This window comes from Leopardus geoffroyi, chromosome A1 (genome assembly GCF_018350155.1).
Source record: "Leopardus geoffroyi isolate Oge1 chromosome A1, O.geoffroyi_Oge1_pat1.0, whole genome shotgun sequence".
Taxonomy (NCBI): Eukaryota; Metazoa; Chordata; class Mammalia; order Carnivora; family Felidae; genus Leopardus; species Leopardus geoffroyi.
The window spans coordinates 144,070,020-144,085,293 of record NC_059326.1 but is presented as its reverse complement, the minus strand read 5'-3'; the positions used below and the strand labels follow the sequence as shown (position 1 = coordinate 144,085,293).

General features: G+C 37.9%; 1 protein-coding gene across 1 annotated transcript; it reads right to left on the bottom strand.

Annotated features, from left to right (window-relative positions):
• Positions 1-12,985: 12,985 nt before the first annotated feature.
• SPZ1 (spermatogenic leucine zipper 1) lies at positions 12,986-14,973 on the bottom strand. Its single transcript, XM_045496884.1, has one exon. The coding sequence runs from the start codon at positions 14,417-14,419 to the stop codon at positions 13,304-13,306; it is 1,116 nt and encodes a 371-aa protein (XP_045352840.1). The 5' UTR covers positions 14,420-14,973; the 3' UTR covers positions 12,986-13,303.
• Between the last annotated feature and the right edge of the window lie 301 nt (positions 14,974-15,274).

Genomic DNA, 15,274 nt, shown 5'->3' with positions numbered 1-15,274 from the left:
TTACCCTACTTCTAAGATAACTAGTTAACCTGCCAATTTTACAGGTGTTGACAGAAGATATGAGACTCCCAGGTCAGGAAAAAAAGGGCTTAATACTCATAGCATAGGCAACATGAGCTCCAGGTTTGCATCTGTTTTCTTGTCCCCCCAGATCCCATGGGAGTGACAAAGAGTAGGGCCCCAATAGATGCTATGCATGTAGTGGGTTTGTGTCCCTGTTGAGGAGCTCTGAACTTAGGAAATCCCAATCTTTAAGAGTTGCTGATAGCAAATCTACCCTATTCTTTATTATCCTAGACGGCAAATACATCTGCTCTCTGCCCTTAGTCTTCTAAGGCTGTTTGTCACAAATATCCTTGAAAAGGTGATTCACAAAAAGTTGCCATAAGACTACAAAAGTCCATATGGAATTGTCTCCCAAAAGATACCTTTCTCTGTTGTTTTAACATATACCTTACCTAAGGCCTGGTATAAAATAGACACTTAATAAACATTTGTTGACTAATATGCCTACATATTTCTCTTATAAGGGTGGACACACAGAAGAAGCAATAGGTTTCTTTTTCTTTAGGAAATTTTTTTTTAAGTAGGCCCCACGCCCAACATGGGGCTTGAACTCACAACCCTGAGATGAAGAGCCACATGCTCTACCTGCTGAGCCAGCCATTTATTCCACATTTATGAAATTATTTTGTTTTCAAATACATGTCTTCAGTAGTTTATGCATTGTGGGAAGCAATAAAGAAATAAAAATTCCATATCCAAAAGTTGACTTACTGTATTTCTTTCTAAACCATGTCACCTGTTTCATTTCCTGTCACAGTGAATGGAACTGAGTGCTGAAGTTGGAGCCTTAGGTCTTATCTTCAACACCTCCTTTTTCCTTCTACTCACTCTTCCAGCTGCACACATTAACTCTCTCACCAAGTCACACTGAATAGACAGCCCATGAGATATGGGATTTCATATCCATCCCTATTTGTCAGTCCTATCTGTCTATTCTTTAGTCAGTTTTTAGGGGGGGAAGTACATTGAGGGTGTGTGGGTTACTGCAGACATGTACCAATGAGATCACCTAAGAAGAGCTGAGAATTAAGAACAGCCAGTGCTTAAGGAGCAGGGTCAAAAGTGTCAAACCACCACATAGAGATGAAATAAGAAAATGATTGCAAAATGCCAATGGATTCAAGTATAAGAAAGTCACACCCACAAGAATTCCAGTGTAAGGAAGAGAGATGACACTGGAAAATAGTAGATGAGGATTCCATGTAAGGTGGGGTGAACTGATGTTCTCATCTCGCAAAGAACTATTGTTTACAACTAATGGAACAAAAGAGAGATGTGTGATGCTTACAGCTATAGAGGTTGATCAGAAAAAGAACTGAGAACAGCAGTATAACTTCTTTTTTTCTTATGTTTTATTTATTTTTGAGAGAGTATGTGTGTGTGGGGGGGGGGGGGGGGTGTGCATGCCTGTGCAGGAAGAGCAGAGAGATGGGGAGGAGCAGAGAGAAGAAGGAAGGGCAGAGAGAGGTGGAGGGCAGGGAATGGGAGGAGGGGTAGAAAGAGAAATGAGAAGGGGCAGAGAGAGAAACACAGGATCCCAAGCAGGCTCCTTGCCGACATCAGCGAGCCTGATGCAGGGCCTGAACTTATGAACAATAAGATCATGACCTCAACTTAAGTTGGACTCTCAACAGACTGAGCCTCCCAGGTGCCCTAGCAATGTAAGTTTCTTCAAGGGGAATATAATGAAGTTAAATCTTCATTTTTCACATGGGGAAGTCAATTTAAAAAAACAAAACAAAATGGGGTGTGAGGAAGAACTATTAATTTTCCTCATAAACTCATGTCTACATTGGTTTCTTTATCTATAAAATGGAGACAATAATGTCTGCCTTACAGATTGTTGTCAGGATAAACTGAGATAATACATGTAAAGGGCTAAGAATAGCACTAGGCACAGAGTAAGCATTCAAATTTATGCAATCATTTTTTAAAGCCTTTGTATATATTAGTTTATAAAGAAATTAAAAAGCTGAGGAATTCAAATTCTGAATATTAATTGCTTCCTCTAGACTCCAGCAAAAATGGGAGATGGGACAGAGGAGCTGTAGTTCTGTTTTGCTTTAAGATTAGAGGCTATGGAATTTGCTTACGGATGGAAGGATAGGAACTAACAGCAAAAAAAAAAAAAAAAAAAAAAAGGATGAAGATACAAGAGCTAATTGACAAGGTCCCTGAGATTTTTGTCTGGAAGGGTAAGCCTAAGGGCTGAGGATAGAACTTGTAGGGCTATGAGATTATGAAATTAGGGACTATGGTTTATTCATCGTTCTAACTTCAGGGTTTAGCGTAATGGTGGAGTAGGAAGAGTATTATGCCATACATTCTTCTTGAATCTTCTTGAATTTTGCATAGATATAGAAGTATTACCTATAAAATAAAAAGTAGGCCTTAAATTATCTAGCAAAGTACCATATACAAATGGGTTTTGTTTAAAATCCTCTAATTTACAATTCTCATTCCCTTCTTTTTTATCATGTGAATTTTGACTCTATCTCTATTTTTCCCAAAATACCTATTTTGTGTGGTTTTCCAGATTATGAAACCTTAAAAAGTTTCCCCAGCTTTATCCTCAGTGCAGTACAAGACTTGTAGCTTTCATATAAGGCTTATTTTTGTTATATTCTTGTACTCACAAGATCCTTCCATACAGATATTTGTATTGAACCATGCTGATGAAATTAGATGACAGGATAATAATCTCAAGTGGAATATGGAATATAATATAATTTAATTTTTCCTAAATTCCCTCAAATATTAGAAAATCGTTTTGAAAAATAATATCCTTCAAAACTTAACAAAGAGAAAAGTTTACCAACTGCTGTATGACAATCATACATTTCAGTTATGATTTTGGTACTACGAGGAATTTTCAAAAGACTCAAATCAATAAACTCCCATCTCAAAAACTAGAAAAATAAGAGCAAGAATAAAGCCGAAGCCAGCACAAGGAAGGAAATAATGGAAAGCTGAAGCCAATAAAATTGAAGAGAAAAACAATCAATGAAACAAAAAACTGGTTCTTTGACAACTCCACACATATAAATTTGACAATTTAGATGAAATGGATCACTTCTTCAAAAAAAAATATGAACTACCACAACTCACCCAATATGAAATAAATCATTTGAATACCTTTATAACTATTAAGGAAATTGATTCATAGTTGAAAATCTGCCTCTGAAAAATTCCAGGCCCAAATAATTTCACTGAAGAATTCTGCCAAATGTTTAAAGTAGAATTAACATCAATTATACATAATCTTCTCAAAAATTAACAGAGAAAAGAACACTTCACAAATCATTTTACAAAGCCAGTAATTAAACAAAGATATTTCAGTAATACTGAAATGAAACAAAGACAGTGCAGAAAAGGAGCATCTGGCTGGGTCATTCCGTGGAGCACAGGACTCTTGATCTAAGGGTCATGAGTTCAAGCCCCACACTGGGCAAAGAGCTTACTTAAAAAAAAAAAAAAAATTGCAAAAAGGAAAACTATAGACCAATATCCTTTGTGAATATAGACACAAAAATTCTTATCAAAATATTAGCAAACATGGGTGCACATGGGTGGTTCAATCGGTTAAATGTCTGAGTTAGGCTCAGGTCATGATCTCACTGCTTGTGGGTTCAAGCCCCTCATCCGGCTCTGTGCTGACGGCTCAGAGCCTGGAGCCTGCTTTGTATTCTGCATTTCCCTTTCTCTTTGCCCCTCCCCTGCTCCTGCTCTGTCTCTCTCTCAAAAACAAATAAACATTAAAAAAAGTTTTTTTAAATATTAGCAAATATAATTCAGCAATATAAAAATAATAATAATACCATGACCAAGTGAGTTTATTTCAGGGATGCAATGTATGTTTAATATTAAAAAATTAATACATAGTCTTCCATATTAGTGGACTTATTTTGTTTATTTATTTTAGAGAGAGAGGGCAGAGTGGGAAAGAGGGGCAGAGGGAGAGAGAATCTTAAGCAGCCACCACGCTCAGCATGAAGCCCTACACATGGCTCAATCCCATGACACTGGGATGATGACCTGAGCAGAAACCAAGAGTTGGATGTTCAACCGAGGCACCCAGTCACCTCCCCTCCTTTTTTAAGAGAGAGAAAGAGCAATTAGGCTAATTTTTAAAAGATCACATGATCATATCAGTTGATACATAAAGTATTTGACAAAATTTAACACTCATTACTGATAAGAAGTCTCAGAAACCTGGGAATAGAGGGAAATTTCCTTACTTGACAAAGAATATCTACAAAAATCTACAGCTAAGCTCTTTGTCGATGGAGGAAAACTGAATGTTTTTCCACTAAGTTTCTATCTTCCAAGACACAGCTTCTCAGTGGAAACCTCTAAGGAAGAGCCAAACCCAGCTTAACAAAATAAAGGCATATTTTAAAAAGCTTTATAATAAGGTAAAACTTCTATGTTGGTAATAAATACATGAACTCAGAAGACTTCAAGGCCCAAAATAAAACTAATCACTGAAGGTCAGCTAAGAAAATTATATTGTCTATTCGTTGCTTTTAATAAATAACAATTGTACTAGGTAAACAGAAAACGCACCCTAATTAAAGAAGATTATGGGCACATTTGAGTATATGCCTGTCAGAGGTGCTAATAATAGGTGCTAATATACACTTTTTAAAAATAAGTTTTGGGGCACCTGGGTGGTTCAGTCAATTGAGCATCTCACTCTAGATTTCAGCTCAGGTTGTGGGTTTGAGCCCTGATTCTCTCTCAAACTTCCTCTGCCCCTCGCCCCTGCTTTCTCTCTCTCTCTCTCTCTCTCTCTTTCTCTAAAATAAAAAAAAAAATTTTTTTTAATTAAAAAAATATAATTTTCGTCAATAAAGCTGATGTTCAGAAAATACTACTGGAAAGTCTATAAATATGACTGTAAGTGATATCAACACATTGGGAATACAGTGACTACTGAAAGGTGCCATTCTCTTTTCTTCCTTGGAGGATTATCCCTGTAAAAAAACTGACTTAGCAGTCGGAGAAAGACAAATATCATACAATTTCACTCATATGAGGACTTTAAGACACAGAACATATGAACACAAGGGAAAGGAAGCAAAATAATATAAAAACAGGCCAGGGGACAAAACATAAGAGACTCTTAAATATGGAGAACAGAAGGTTACTGGAGGGATTGTGGGAGGGGGATGGGCTAAATGGATAAGGAATCTACCGCTGAAGTCTTTGTTGCACTATATGCTAACTTAGATGTAAATTAAAAAATAATAATAATAAATAATAATAATAAAAATACTGACTTAGGGGTGCCTGGGTGGCTCAGTCGGTTAAGCCCGACTTTAGCTCAGGTCATGATCTCCCAGTTCGTGAGTTCAAGCCCTCTGTCGAGCTCTGTGCTGACAGAGCAGAGCCTGAAGCCTGCTTCAGATTCTGTGTCTCCCTCTCTCTCTTCCCCTCCCCCTGCTCACTCTCTTTCTCTCTCTCTCTTTCTCTCTCTCTCTCTCTCTCAAAAATAAACATTAAAAAAATAAATAAGTAAAGATAAAGAGTAAAGATACAAATGAAGGAAATATTTCCCTGGAAAAGTCTAAGGACAACTAAACAATACTTTTCTCTTAAAACTAAAAAAAAAAATCATCTTTTTTTTTTTAAGTTTATTTTTGAGAGAGAGACAGAAAGAACAAGCAGGGGTGGGGGGTCAGAGAAAGAGGGAAGGAGAGAATTCCAAGCAGGCTCCACACGATCAGCCCAATGTGGGTCTCGAACTCACAAACTGTGAGATCATGACCCAAGCCGAAATCAAGAGTCGGATGCTTAACTGACTGAGACACCCAGGCACCCCTAAAATAATAATGTTTAAATGGCACCTGGCTGGCTCAGTTGGTAGAGCATGTGGCTCTTGATCTTGAGGTTGTGAGTTCAAGCCCCACGTTGAGTGTAGAGCTTACTTAAAAAAGAAAACAAAAATCTTACAATCAAAACAGAACGCAAACCACAGCATTAAATTCCTCATAAAATGGAGCTTTATAACACACCAGTGCCAACTAAAATGATGTATACCTCCCTGTGAGAGAAGATTTAATTAAATATGGATTAGTAGTTGGCAGTTTCCTCTGGAAAACGATGTAATTGTTAGAAAAAATAAAATAAAACCAAAGTCTCAACTAACTGTGACACTCTGATGATGAATCTTTGCCTGAGGTCTTTATTTATGGTAAGAAATATTTTAAAAATAATTTTGTAGGGGCACCTGTCTGGTTCAGCATATAGAGCATGCTTGATCTCAGAGTGGTGGGTTCAAGCTCAATGTTGGGCGTGGAGCCTACTTATAATAATTGATAATAATAATAACAATAATAATTTTCTACCTCAATCAGGTTTGTGGAAAAATATGAAAATAATAATAAAAATGCCAATGTGATGATGATGACGATAAATCCACTTTTTTACTTCACTTTGATCTGGTTACTTTCTCCTTTGTGTAATATCTTTCTTTTACCTTGGAAAATATCAATGACCTCTTTGAATCACTATATTGTGTGTCTGAAACTAATATAACACTGTATGTTAACTAACTGGACTTAAAATACAATAAAAAAAATTGTCGATGACCTCAAATTCTGGACATCTTGTGTGCCTATTGTTTCTTTCCTTTTTGGCCATGCTTGCTTCTAATTAGTTTCTAATTCTTTCATTATATCTGTTTTTGTACCCCAGAGAACAATAAGACCTTAGCTGAGAGAGAAACAGGGCATCATTGACCATTAGTCATTGGTCCAAAAGAAAGTTACTATCTTCATCTTGCAAAAGAAATAATTAGGATTCAGACAAGTTAGGACACAGAATCACCTCCTTCTGTGTGTAATTCTTCTCCCATTATACCATCCTTATTTTTTTTTTTTTTAATATAAAGCTTCTCATATTTTTTCTTATTAGAAAGGTTAAGGGGCATCTGAGTGGCTCAGTCGGTTAAGGGTCTGACTCAGCTCAGGTCATGATTTCGTGGTTGGTGGAATTTTAGCCCCACGTCAGGCTCTGTGCTGACAGCTCAGAGCCTGGAGCCTGCTTCAGATTCTGCGTTTCCCTCTGCCCCTCCTCTGCTTGTGCTCTGTCGCTCTCTCTCTCTTTCTCTCTCTCTCAAAAATAAATAAATAAACATTTTTTAAAAAAAAGTGAGCTGGGATGGATTAAGTAGAAGCCACTCTAGGGCACTTAAAAAAAAAAAAAAGAAATAAAAAAAGAAAAGAAAGGTTAAAAAGTGCTCAGAAAGCACAGACATGCTAAAAGGACATGAAGGGGCGCCTGGGTGGCTCAGTCGGTTAAGCGTCCGACTTTGGCTCAGGTCATGATCTCGTGGTTTGTGAGTTTGAGCCCTGTGTTGGGCTTTGTGCTGGCAGCTCAGAGCCTGGAGCCTGCTTCAGATTCTGTGTCTCTCCATCTCTTGGCCCCTCTCCTGTTCTGTGTCTCTCTGTCTCTCAATAATAAATAAACTTTTAAAAAAATAGTAAAAGGGGCGCCTGGGTGGCGCAGTCAGTTAAGCGTCCGGCTTCAGCCAGGTCACGATCTCGCAGTCCGTGAGTTCGAGCCCCGCGTCGGGCTCTGGGCTGATGGCTCAGAGCCTGGAGCCTGTTTCCGATTCTGTGTCTCCCTCTCTCTCTGCCCCTCCCCCGTTCATGCTCTGTCTCTCTCTGTCCCAAAAATAAATAAACGTTGAAAAAAAAAATTTTTTTTAAATAGTAAAAAAAAAAATAAATAAAAGGACATGAAAACATCCATAATTGCAGAACCCTTGGAAAACCAACATAAATATCTTGATAAATCTCTCTGGATCCATTCCAGAAAGATTAAAAAAATAAGTATGAAAGACGAAAAATGAAAAGGACTTTTGACGACTTTTATTCATGATCTAGGTAAAGGTTTCTTAAACAAACTATAATTAAAAGGCAAAAGTTTAATAAATTAGCCTACACTGAAACTAAACTTCTGTATACTAAAGGATACTATAAAGAACAAAAAAAAAAAAAAAAAGAGAAACCATAGAATGGGAGACAATGTTAGCAACTCATAACTATCACAGGACTGGTGTTCAAAATATATAAAGAACTCCTATAATTAATAATTGGGAGGCACCTGCATGGCCCAGTCAGTTAAGGATGCAGCTCTGGATTTCAGCTCAGGCCAGGGTCTCATAGTTCGTGAGGTCAAGGCCCAAGTCAGGTTCTGTGTGACAGTGAGAAGCCTGCTTGGGATTCTCTCTCTCCTTCTCTCTCTCTGCCACTCCTGCATTTGTGCGTGTGTGTGTGCATACACATGCTCTTTCTCTCTCCAAATAAACTTAAAATGGCCCAAAAATATAAAAATTTGACTAAACTCTGTAATCAAGGAAATACAATTTAAAGCTACCATGAGGTACTATTACACAACCACCAAATTAAAAAGTCTGACCCCCACCTTGGGCATCTGGGTGATTCAGTCGGTTGAGCATCCAACTTTGGCTCAGGACATGATCTCAAGGTTCTTGAGTTCAAGCCCCACATCAGGCTCACTGCTGTCAGGCTGTTAGCACAGGGCCCACTTCAATCCTCTGTCCCCATCTCCCTGCCCCTCCCCCACTTGCATAGTCCCAAAAATAAATAAATATTTTTTTAAAAGTCTGACCCCTCCCAAAAAGTGTGACCCCCTAATAATATTAATAAAAAGTAAAATGACTTTTTTTTTAACTAGGCTCTACATGCAACATGGGGCTTGAACCTCAAGATCAAGAAGAGTTGCCTGTTCTATGGACTGAGCCAGCCAAGAGCAAGAAAAAAGATTCTGGGGGCACCTAGATGGATCAGTCAGTTAAGCATCTGACTCGGGCTCAGATCATGATCTCAAAGTTTGAGAGTTCAAGCCCCGTATCAGGTTCTGTGCTGACAGCTCAGAGCCTGGATCCTGCTTGGTATTTGTGTCTCCCTTTCTCTCTGCCCCTCCCCTGGTCATGCTATGTCTCTCTCTCTCTCAAAAATGAATAAACATTAAAAAAAAATTTTAAGATTTTTTAAAAAAGACAAAAAAAGTCTGAGAATACCAAATTTCAGAGAGAATTTAGGGCAATAGAAACACTTTTACAGGGACCGGGGTGGCTCGATTGGTTGGCTGTCGAACTCTTGATTTCAGCTCAGGTCATGATCCCAGAGTAGTGGGATGCAGCCCAACATCTGGCTCTGCACTGAGCATGGCGCCTGCTTAAGATTTTCTCTCTCCCTCTGCCCCTCCTCCCTCACTCATGCTTTCTGACTCCAAAAAAAAAAAAAAAAAAAAAAAAAAAAAAAGAAAAAGAAAAAGAAAGAAAATTTTAAAGTTCTGTAGCTTGATATTTATTGCCATTTGATTCTCAGGTATGAGAAAATACAGTGTGAAACAACTCTGGACTAGATCAGTACCGATTCTTGTCCAACATTTTAACTGATTTCACACGTTGGCTTTTCCCTGCCAACAAGTGATGCCCTAAAGTTCTTTCCACATATAAAATGCCATGAGATGTCTCCAAATAAATCTGACATTGATTGAAAGAATAGAATAGATCATTACCACTGGAACCCACATGAAACGCCTATAAAAATGCCTTGCTTTTAGAAATTCTCACTTGCATGTTTTGGATTTGGACCAAAAAAATAAATACAACATTGTGGTAGGAAAATAATTGCATTTACACATATAAAATGTTAAAGTTAATGCCAAATCTAGAAGGTCTGAAATAGCAGAAATTACTTGCTGTATTAGAAGCTTAATTAAAAAGCTATAATTTATTTCGGCAATAATTTCTTTCTTGGCAATATGAACCATATATCTGGTAAAGTATGGAAATGAACTGCATATTTTATTAATCAAGACGGTTGGAAAATAGAATAGTATAGATGGTAGTTTCCATTTGAAGGAAAGTCAAATGTAAGGAAATATGATTGTTTTAGTAACTACTGGTTTGATTGTAAATTTGTGAGTAGGAAGCAATATTTCAAATTGTATATTCGGTACTTCCAACATATGAAAAATTCTTATTCCTTATGCTTCATTCATAATAGAATTTATGGTGGAGATTGTGATTGTCTTTGTGGACTTTTCACATTCATTTTTATAAAATCCTGAATATACACATGACATTTTTGGATGAGAGACAGATTATTATTACTTACATAATAATAATTGTGCTGGTTCCCTGCTTTAATTCTTATCCCTGGAGAGACACAATGAAAACCAGATGTCACCCTACAGGCAATAGGGTCTGTACTGTAAGGGAGAAAATGAATCTAGGCATTTATGTAGGAAAGAAGGCAACTGTCTTCCTACCCTTCTAGAAGAAAGGGGAAAAACACTTCGCTCCTTGAAGACAAGATGTAAAGAATCCTTGTACTCTCTCTAACTCTTTCATAATGTAAATAAATCTCTCCAGGGGCCAGAGAAGCCCAGTGTCTCCAGCTTTATAACTCAAGAGATATCTCTGGAGTCCCACACTTCATCCCAACTTGAAAAGAAAACACATGTTTCCCGAACTTACATCTTTTTAGTTCTAATTATCCATGTCTTCTGAATTATCTTCTAGAGCTGGCTTTTAGTCCAAGATCTCAAGGTTCCACAAAACTTTCCCAGAAAGCCCTGTGTAGAAATACAAAAATATTTTCTCAATACTTCACATGGTTCCAAAATTAATTCTTCCTTCTGCCTGGGCAACATGGTTGCCCAGTTAAAAATCTCATTTTCTAATTGTTTTCAGACAGATGTGACCTTGTGACAAATTCTTTCAGTTACCCTCTGAGAATGTATTGATTCCATCTTCATTTCTGAAGGATATTTTCACTGGGTAAATAATTCTTGGGTTACATTTCTTTCAGTTCTTGAAATATGTTCATTTCCTTCTGGCCTCCATGGTTTCTGATGAGAAATTCACTGTCATTTGGATCATTGTCCCCTAAGTTTAATGAATCTTTTCTAATTGCATTTAAGATTTTTACTTTGTCTTGGGGTGCTTGGGTGGCTCAGTTGGTTGAGTGGCCAACTTCAGCTCAGGTTATGATCACATGGATTCATGAGTTCGAGCCCCGAGGGGCTCTGCACTGTCAGCAGATTCCCTGTCTCCTTCTCTCTCTGCCCCCTTCCCTACTCAGCTCTCTCTCTTTCTCTCAAAAATAAACATTTAAAAATTTAAAAAAAAAAAGATTTTTACTTTGTTTTTAGGTTTCGGAAATTTGAGTGCCTCAAACTTCTTTGAGTTTATAGTATTTGGAGTTCACTCAGTTTCTTCAATCTGTGGCTTGATGCCTTTTACTAAGTTTGGAGGATTTTTAGCCGTATATTCATTGAATACTTTTTCATGTCACATTCTGCCCTTTTTGGGAGATGTCTCTGATGACACCAATGTCAGATCTTTTGTTACTGTTCCACAGGTTCTTGAAACTCTTTTCTTTTCAGCCTGTTTTCTCCATTGTTCACAATGGGTATTTTATCCTCAGTTTCATGGAATTTTTCCTCTGACATCAGCTTCTACTATTAAGCCCATCCAGTGAGTTTATTTTACAACTATTTCCATTTGTTTCTTCTTTATATTTTCTATTTGTTGAGACTTTCTATTTTTTCATTTGTTTCAAATGTGTTCATAATTGCTCAGTGATACATTTTTATTATGACTGCTTTAAGATCCTTATCTGATAATTCCAACATCTATGTCATCCCAATGTTGGCATCTGTTGTCTTTTTTCATTCAAATTGAGATTTTACTGGTTCTTGGTATAATTAATGATTTTTCTATGTATTCAGGACATTCTAGCATTTTATTATGACACCCTGGATCTTATTAAGCCTTCTGTTTTAGCAGGCCTCTTCTGATGCTGTGCCAGCAAGGAAATTGCGTAAAAAAGCAGCATAAGGCCTCCATGACATTCTAATCCACTGGAGGAGGGGGTTGGGGAGGACCACGTTGTTACCATGAAGTGGAGGTAGGACTTCAGAGTCCCCACTCTGCTTCTTCTGTACCATCCCAGAAGAAAAGGGGAGGAGTGCCTCATTACCACCAGGCAAAGGTGAAAGTCTAGGCTTGCCACCCAGTATTTACTGGTGAGGTGAGGGTGGAGACATGGCATTTTGCATGCAATTTGGCTAGAGTCCCCTTCCTCTCCTTTTCCTGTCCAAGACTGTCTCTCTCCTCATCCTTTGCCAAGGGAGAGCAGGCAAAGGGAACATTTTTTGTATGTAAGTACATTGGCATTTCTGGGTTGTGGTTCCTCCAACATTCTTTCCAGGATATACAAGATAGAAAGAAAACCCGGGAAATTCAATACCATGCTGTTCCTTAAGTCTCAGGGTCTCTGGATAGTCCATCTCATTCTTTCCATTTCAGAATCTTCATATGTTCATTTTATACATAACATGCAGGGTTTTTAGCATACTTAATAGAAGAGGAAGAAATGGATGTGCTCTATTTTTCCTGGAATCAGAAGTCCAGCTCCCTTAATAGAAGATACAGCTTTTTCCCCTGGGTAACTCTACTGCCCCCACCTGGAGGAGTGGAAAGCATTTTGCCAGCACAGAACAAAATCCAGATATGTATCTATTCTTCTAAACCAACTGAAGTATCCTTCACCTAAGGCCTCTGCTGCTTTGCTGCTTGGTATGCCCACTGTTCACCGGTGGAGGATCAAGGGAGGAATATTAGAAAAAATAGTGCTAGGGAATGTGGAGATTTACGAGAAGAGAAAAACTGTTCTGGGGTGGTTTATCAGCATTTTTTTTTTTTTTTTTTTTTTTTGCTTCTTTACTTCACTACTTCCCACACTTCAATAGATAATAAGAAAAGGAAACATGCCTTTAAAAAGTGAGCTTTAAAGGTTCGCAATTAAAGTGTTATATACTTCCTCCCAAGAAAACTCCCCTTACCCAGTAAATGATTAAAGAAAATAAAAACTTTTCATTGCTCATTCTTGTTTTTATTTATTTAGATTGATAACTTCTCCTTCTTGGTTAACGGGTCATAGAATCTCTAATAACTACAACAAAACAAGCAAATTGTATGACAGGTTATGAACTTGTTGTTGACAATAAAGTTCACGAAAGACCAAACTTATGTAAGTACTAAGGTAATGAATAACGTGTTAATCCTCTTGTTCTACAGCTTGCTCTTGGTTGAACCAACAGATCTATCCTAGGTGTGCTGATTGGTTATGCCTGGAGTTGATGTATTACAGTTTTTGAAGAACTGTCTTTTCTTCTAATTTTGTATTTTCTAAGTTAGGCTGCTGGATGGCCTCTTTTTTCCCACAAGATCTCTTCTTGCAATATGGGTATTGAAGCGGTTATTAAGCGCTTTCTTACTACAAGCATCCAGGCTTTTGTAGACTTTGTGTTTTTTCTGAGATGTACCATCTCTTCCTTGCATTTTTTCCTTATACTCTGTTTCTGATAGTTTCTGTTTTTTCTTGTCTTGTTCACAATTTATCTGAATTGGACTTTCTCGCCAAGTTCCCTCTTTCTGATGATGGAGTTCCTTGAGAAGCTCTATTCTCTGCTGTAAGATTTGACATTCATTTTCCAGCAAAGCTGCAATCAAATGTAATGAATATGTGTCATGTTCCAGTTTCTTCACTTGTTCCGCCAGTTCATGCTTAGCTGACACCTCGTTATTTGGTTGAGTTTGGAAATGCGCTCCATTATTTTCAAGAGTTTCTTGTATGTCTTTCTGAGATTTCTGATATGATCTTATTAGTTCACTAAGCTCAGTATGTTGCACATTCCAGTGTTCAGCTTCCTGTAGTAACTGCTCCATGTTGCTCCTAAGTTTGATGTTTTCTTCTTGAATATGATGGTATCTGTAATTTGCTTTTTCCTTGCTTAATTGAGTTTCATTAAGGGATCTGTTTTCTTCTGAATGACTTACCAAATCCTTTCCAAAAGTTTGTACCATGTCCTTGGAATTCTGGTTTTCCAATATCATCTCCTGTTTCTTTACATTCTGTTCTTTCTCTAGGTCTGAACTACCAAGCAAGTTTTTCAATAACACTTTATTTATCTTGTCAAGTTCTCTGATTTTTTCTTTAAGTTCTGACACATCCTCAGAAATACTGGTTTCCTCAAAAGAATCTTTTGTTTCTGTGATCTTCTCTCCACAACTTGTGACACTTTTAATGATGTCTTTAATTTCTTTTAAGAGATTTTCAAACTTTTGTGCAGTCTGTTGTTCAGTTACTTGATGACCACTACTATTTAGGGAAGGGAGAGAACCCCAGGAGACAGGGGGAAGGGATCCAATTTCGAATAAGGCAATGATAATCCGAGGATCCAAGGACTCTTGATTGAGATCAGGAGTAGGTTTAAGAGTTTTGGAGAGGGCGGACACTTCCATCTCAGCTGAGTTAGTAGGGCTGGTGATTACAGCACGTGGCAAGCAGAAAACCTTAGAAATTCCAGGAAGGGAAGGTGGTGGTCCTCTGTGCAAATGGGTAGAGAATACAAAACCAACCAGAAGTCCAGAGACCAGAGCTAAGGTCTCAAACCAGGGAGATGATGTTTAAGTGGAAGGTGACATCTCAGATGACCTAGGGGAGAGGAAGGGTGAGTAAGGGGACCAGGAGCTAGGGTCCATCTCCCCTTCTCCAGGCTTCTAGTGTTCATTCCCTGACCCTAGCAACCAGGTCTTTATTCTGTCACTGCACTATTGTGGCCTATCTCCAGCTTCTGTTTCTTTTTGTCACAATAGAAACTTCTTAACCCCAAAACCAATGACTCATGAATCAAAATCTATCTTGAGTTACACCTACTCCTCATCCCAGAAAGACCTTTATGCCAGTCCTTTCCAAAATTCCCTACTTTTCTAGGTTTTTATTCAACTCATTCTAACTGTATTCTATGACCTCCCAACCTCATCTCTACTACCTATAACCCAAACTCAACTGCAGCATGGTTTTTTCTTTGTTTGTTTGTTTTTTGTTGTTGTTTTTTTTTACCACCTAATTGCATGGTGTGAAAACTTCTCCATGGACTTTCATAGCACCTTGGAACCTTATTGTTCCTAGGAGAGATACTACCATAAAACAAAGCTGTCCGTACAAAATAGAACCCAAAAAGTGCTGCATGTCTTCGTGAGTTTAGAGAAATCGAGAAATGGAATTGCTGCATTCAAAAATATTCCAGGGGTGCCCGGGTGGCTCAGTTGTTAAGCATCTGACATTGGCTCAGGCCATGATCTCATGTTTTTGTG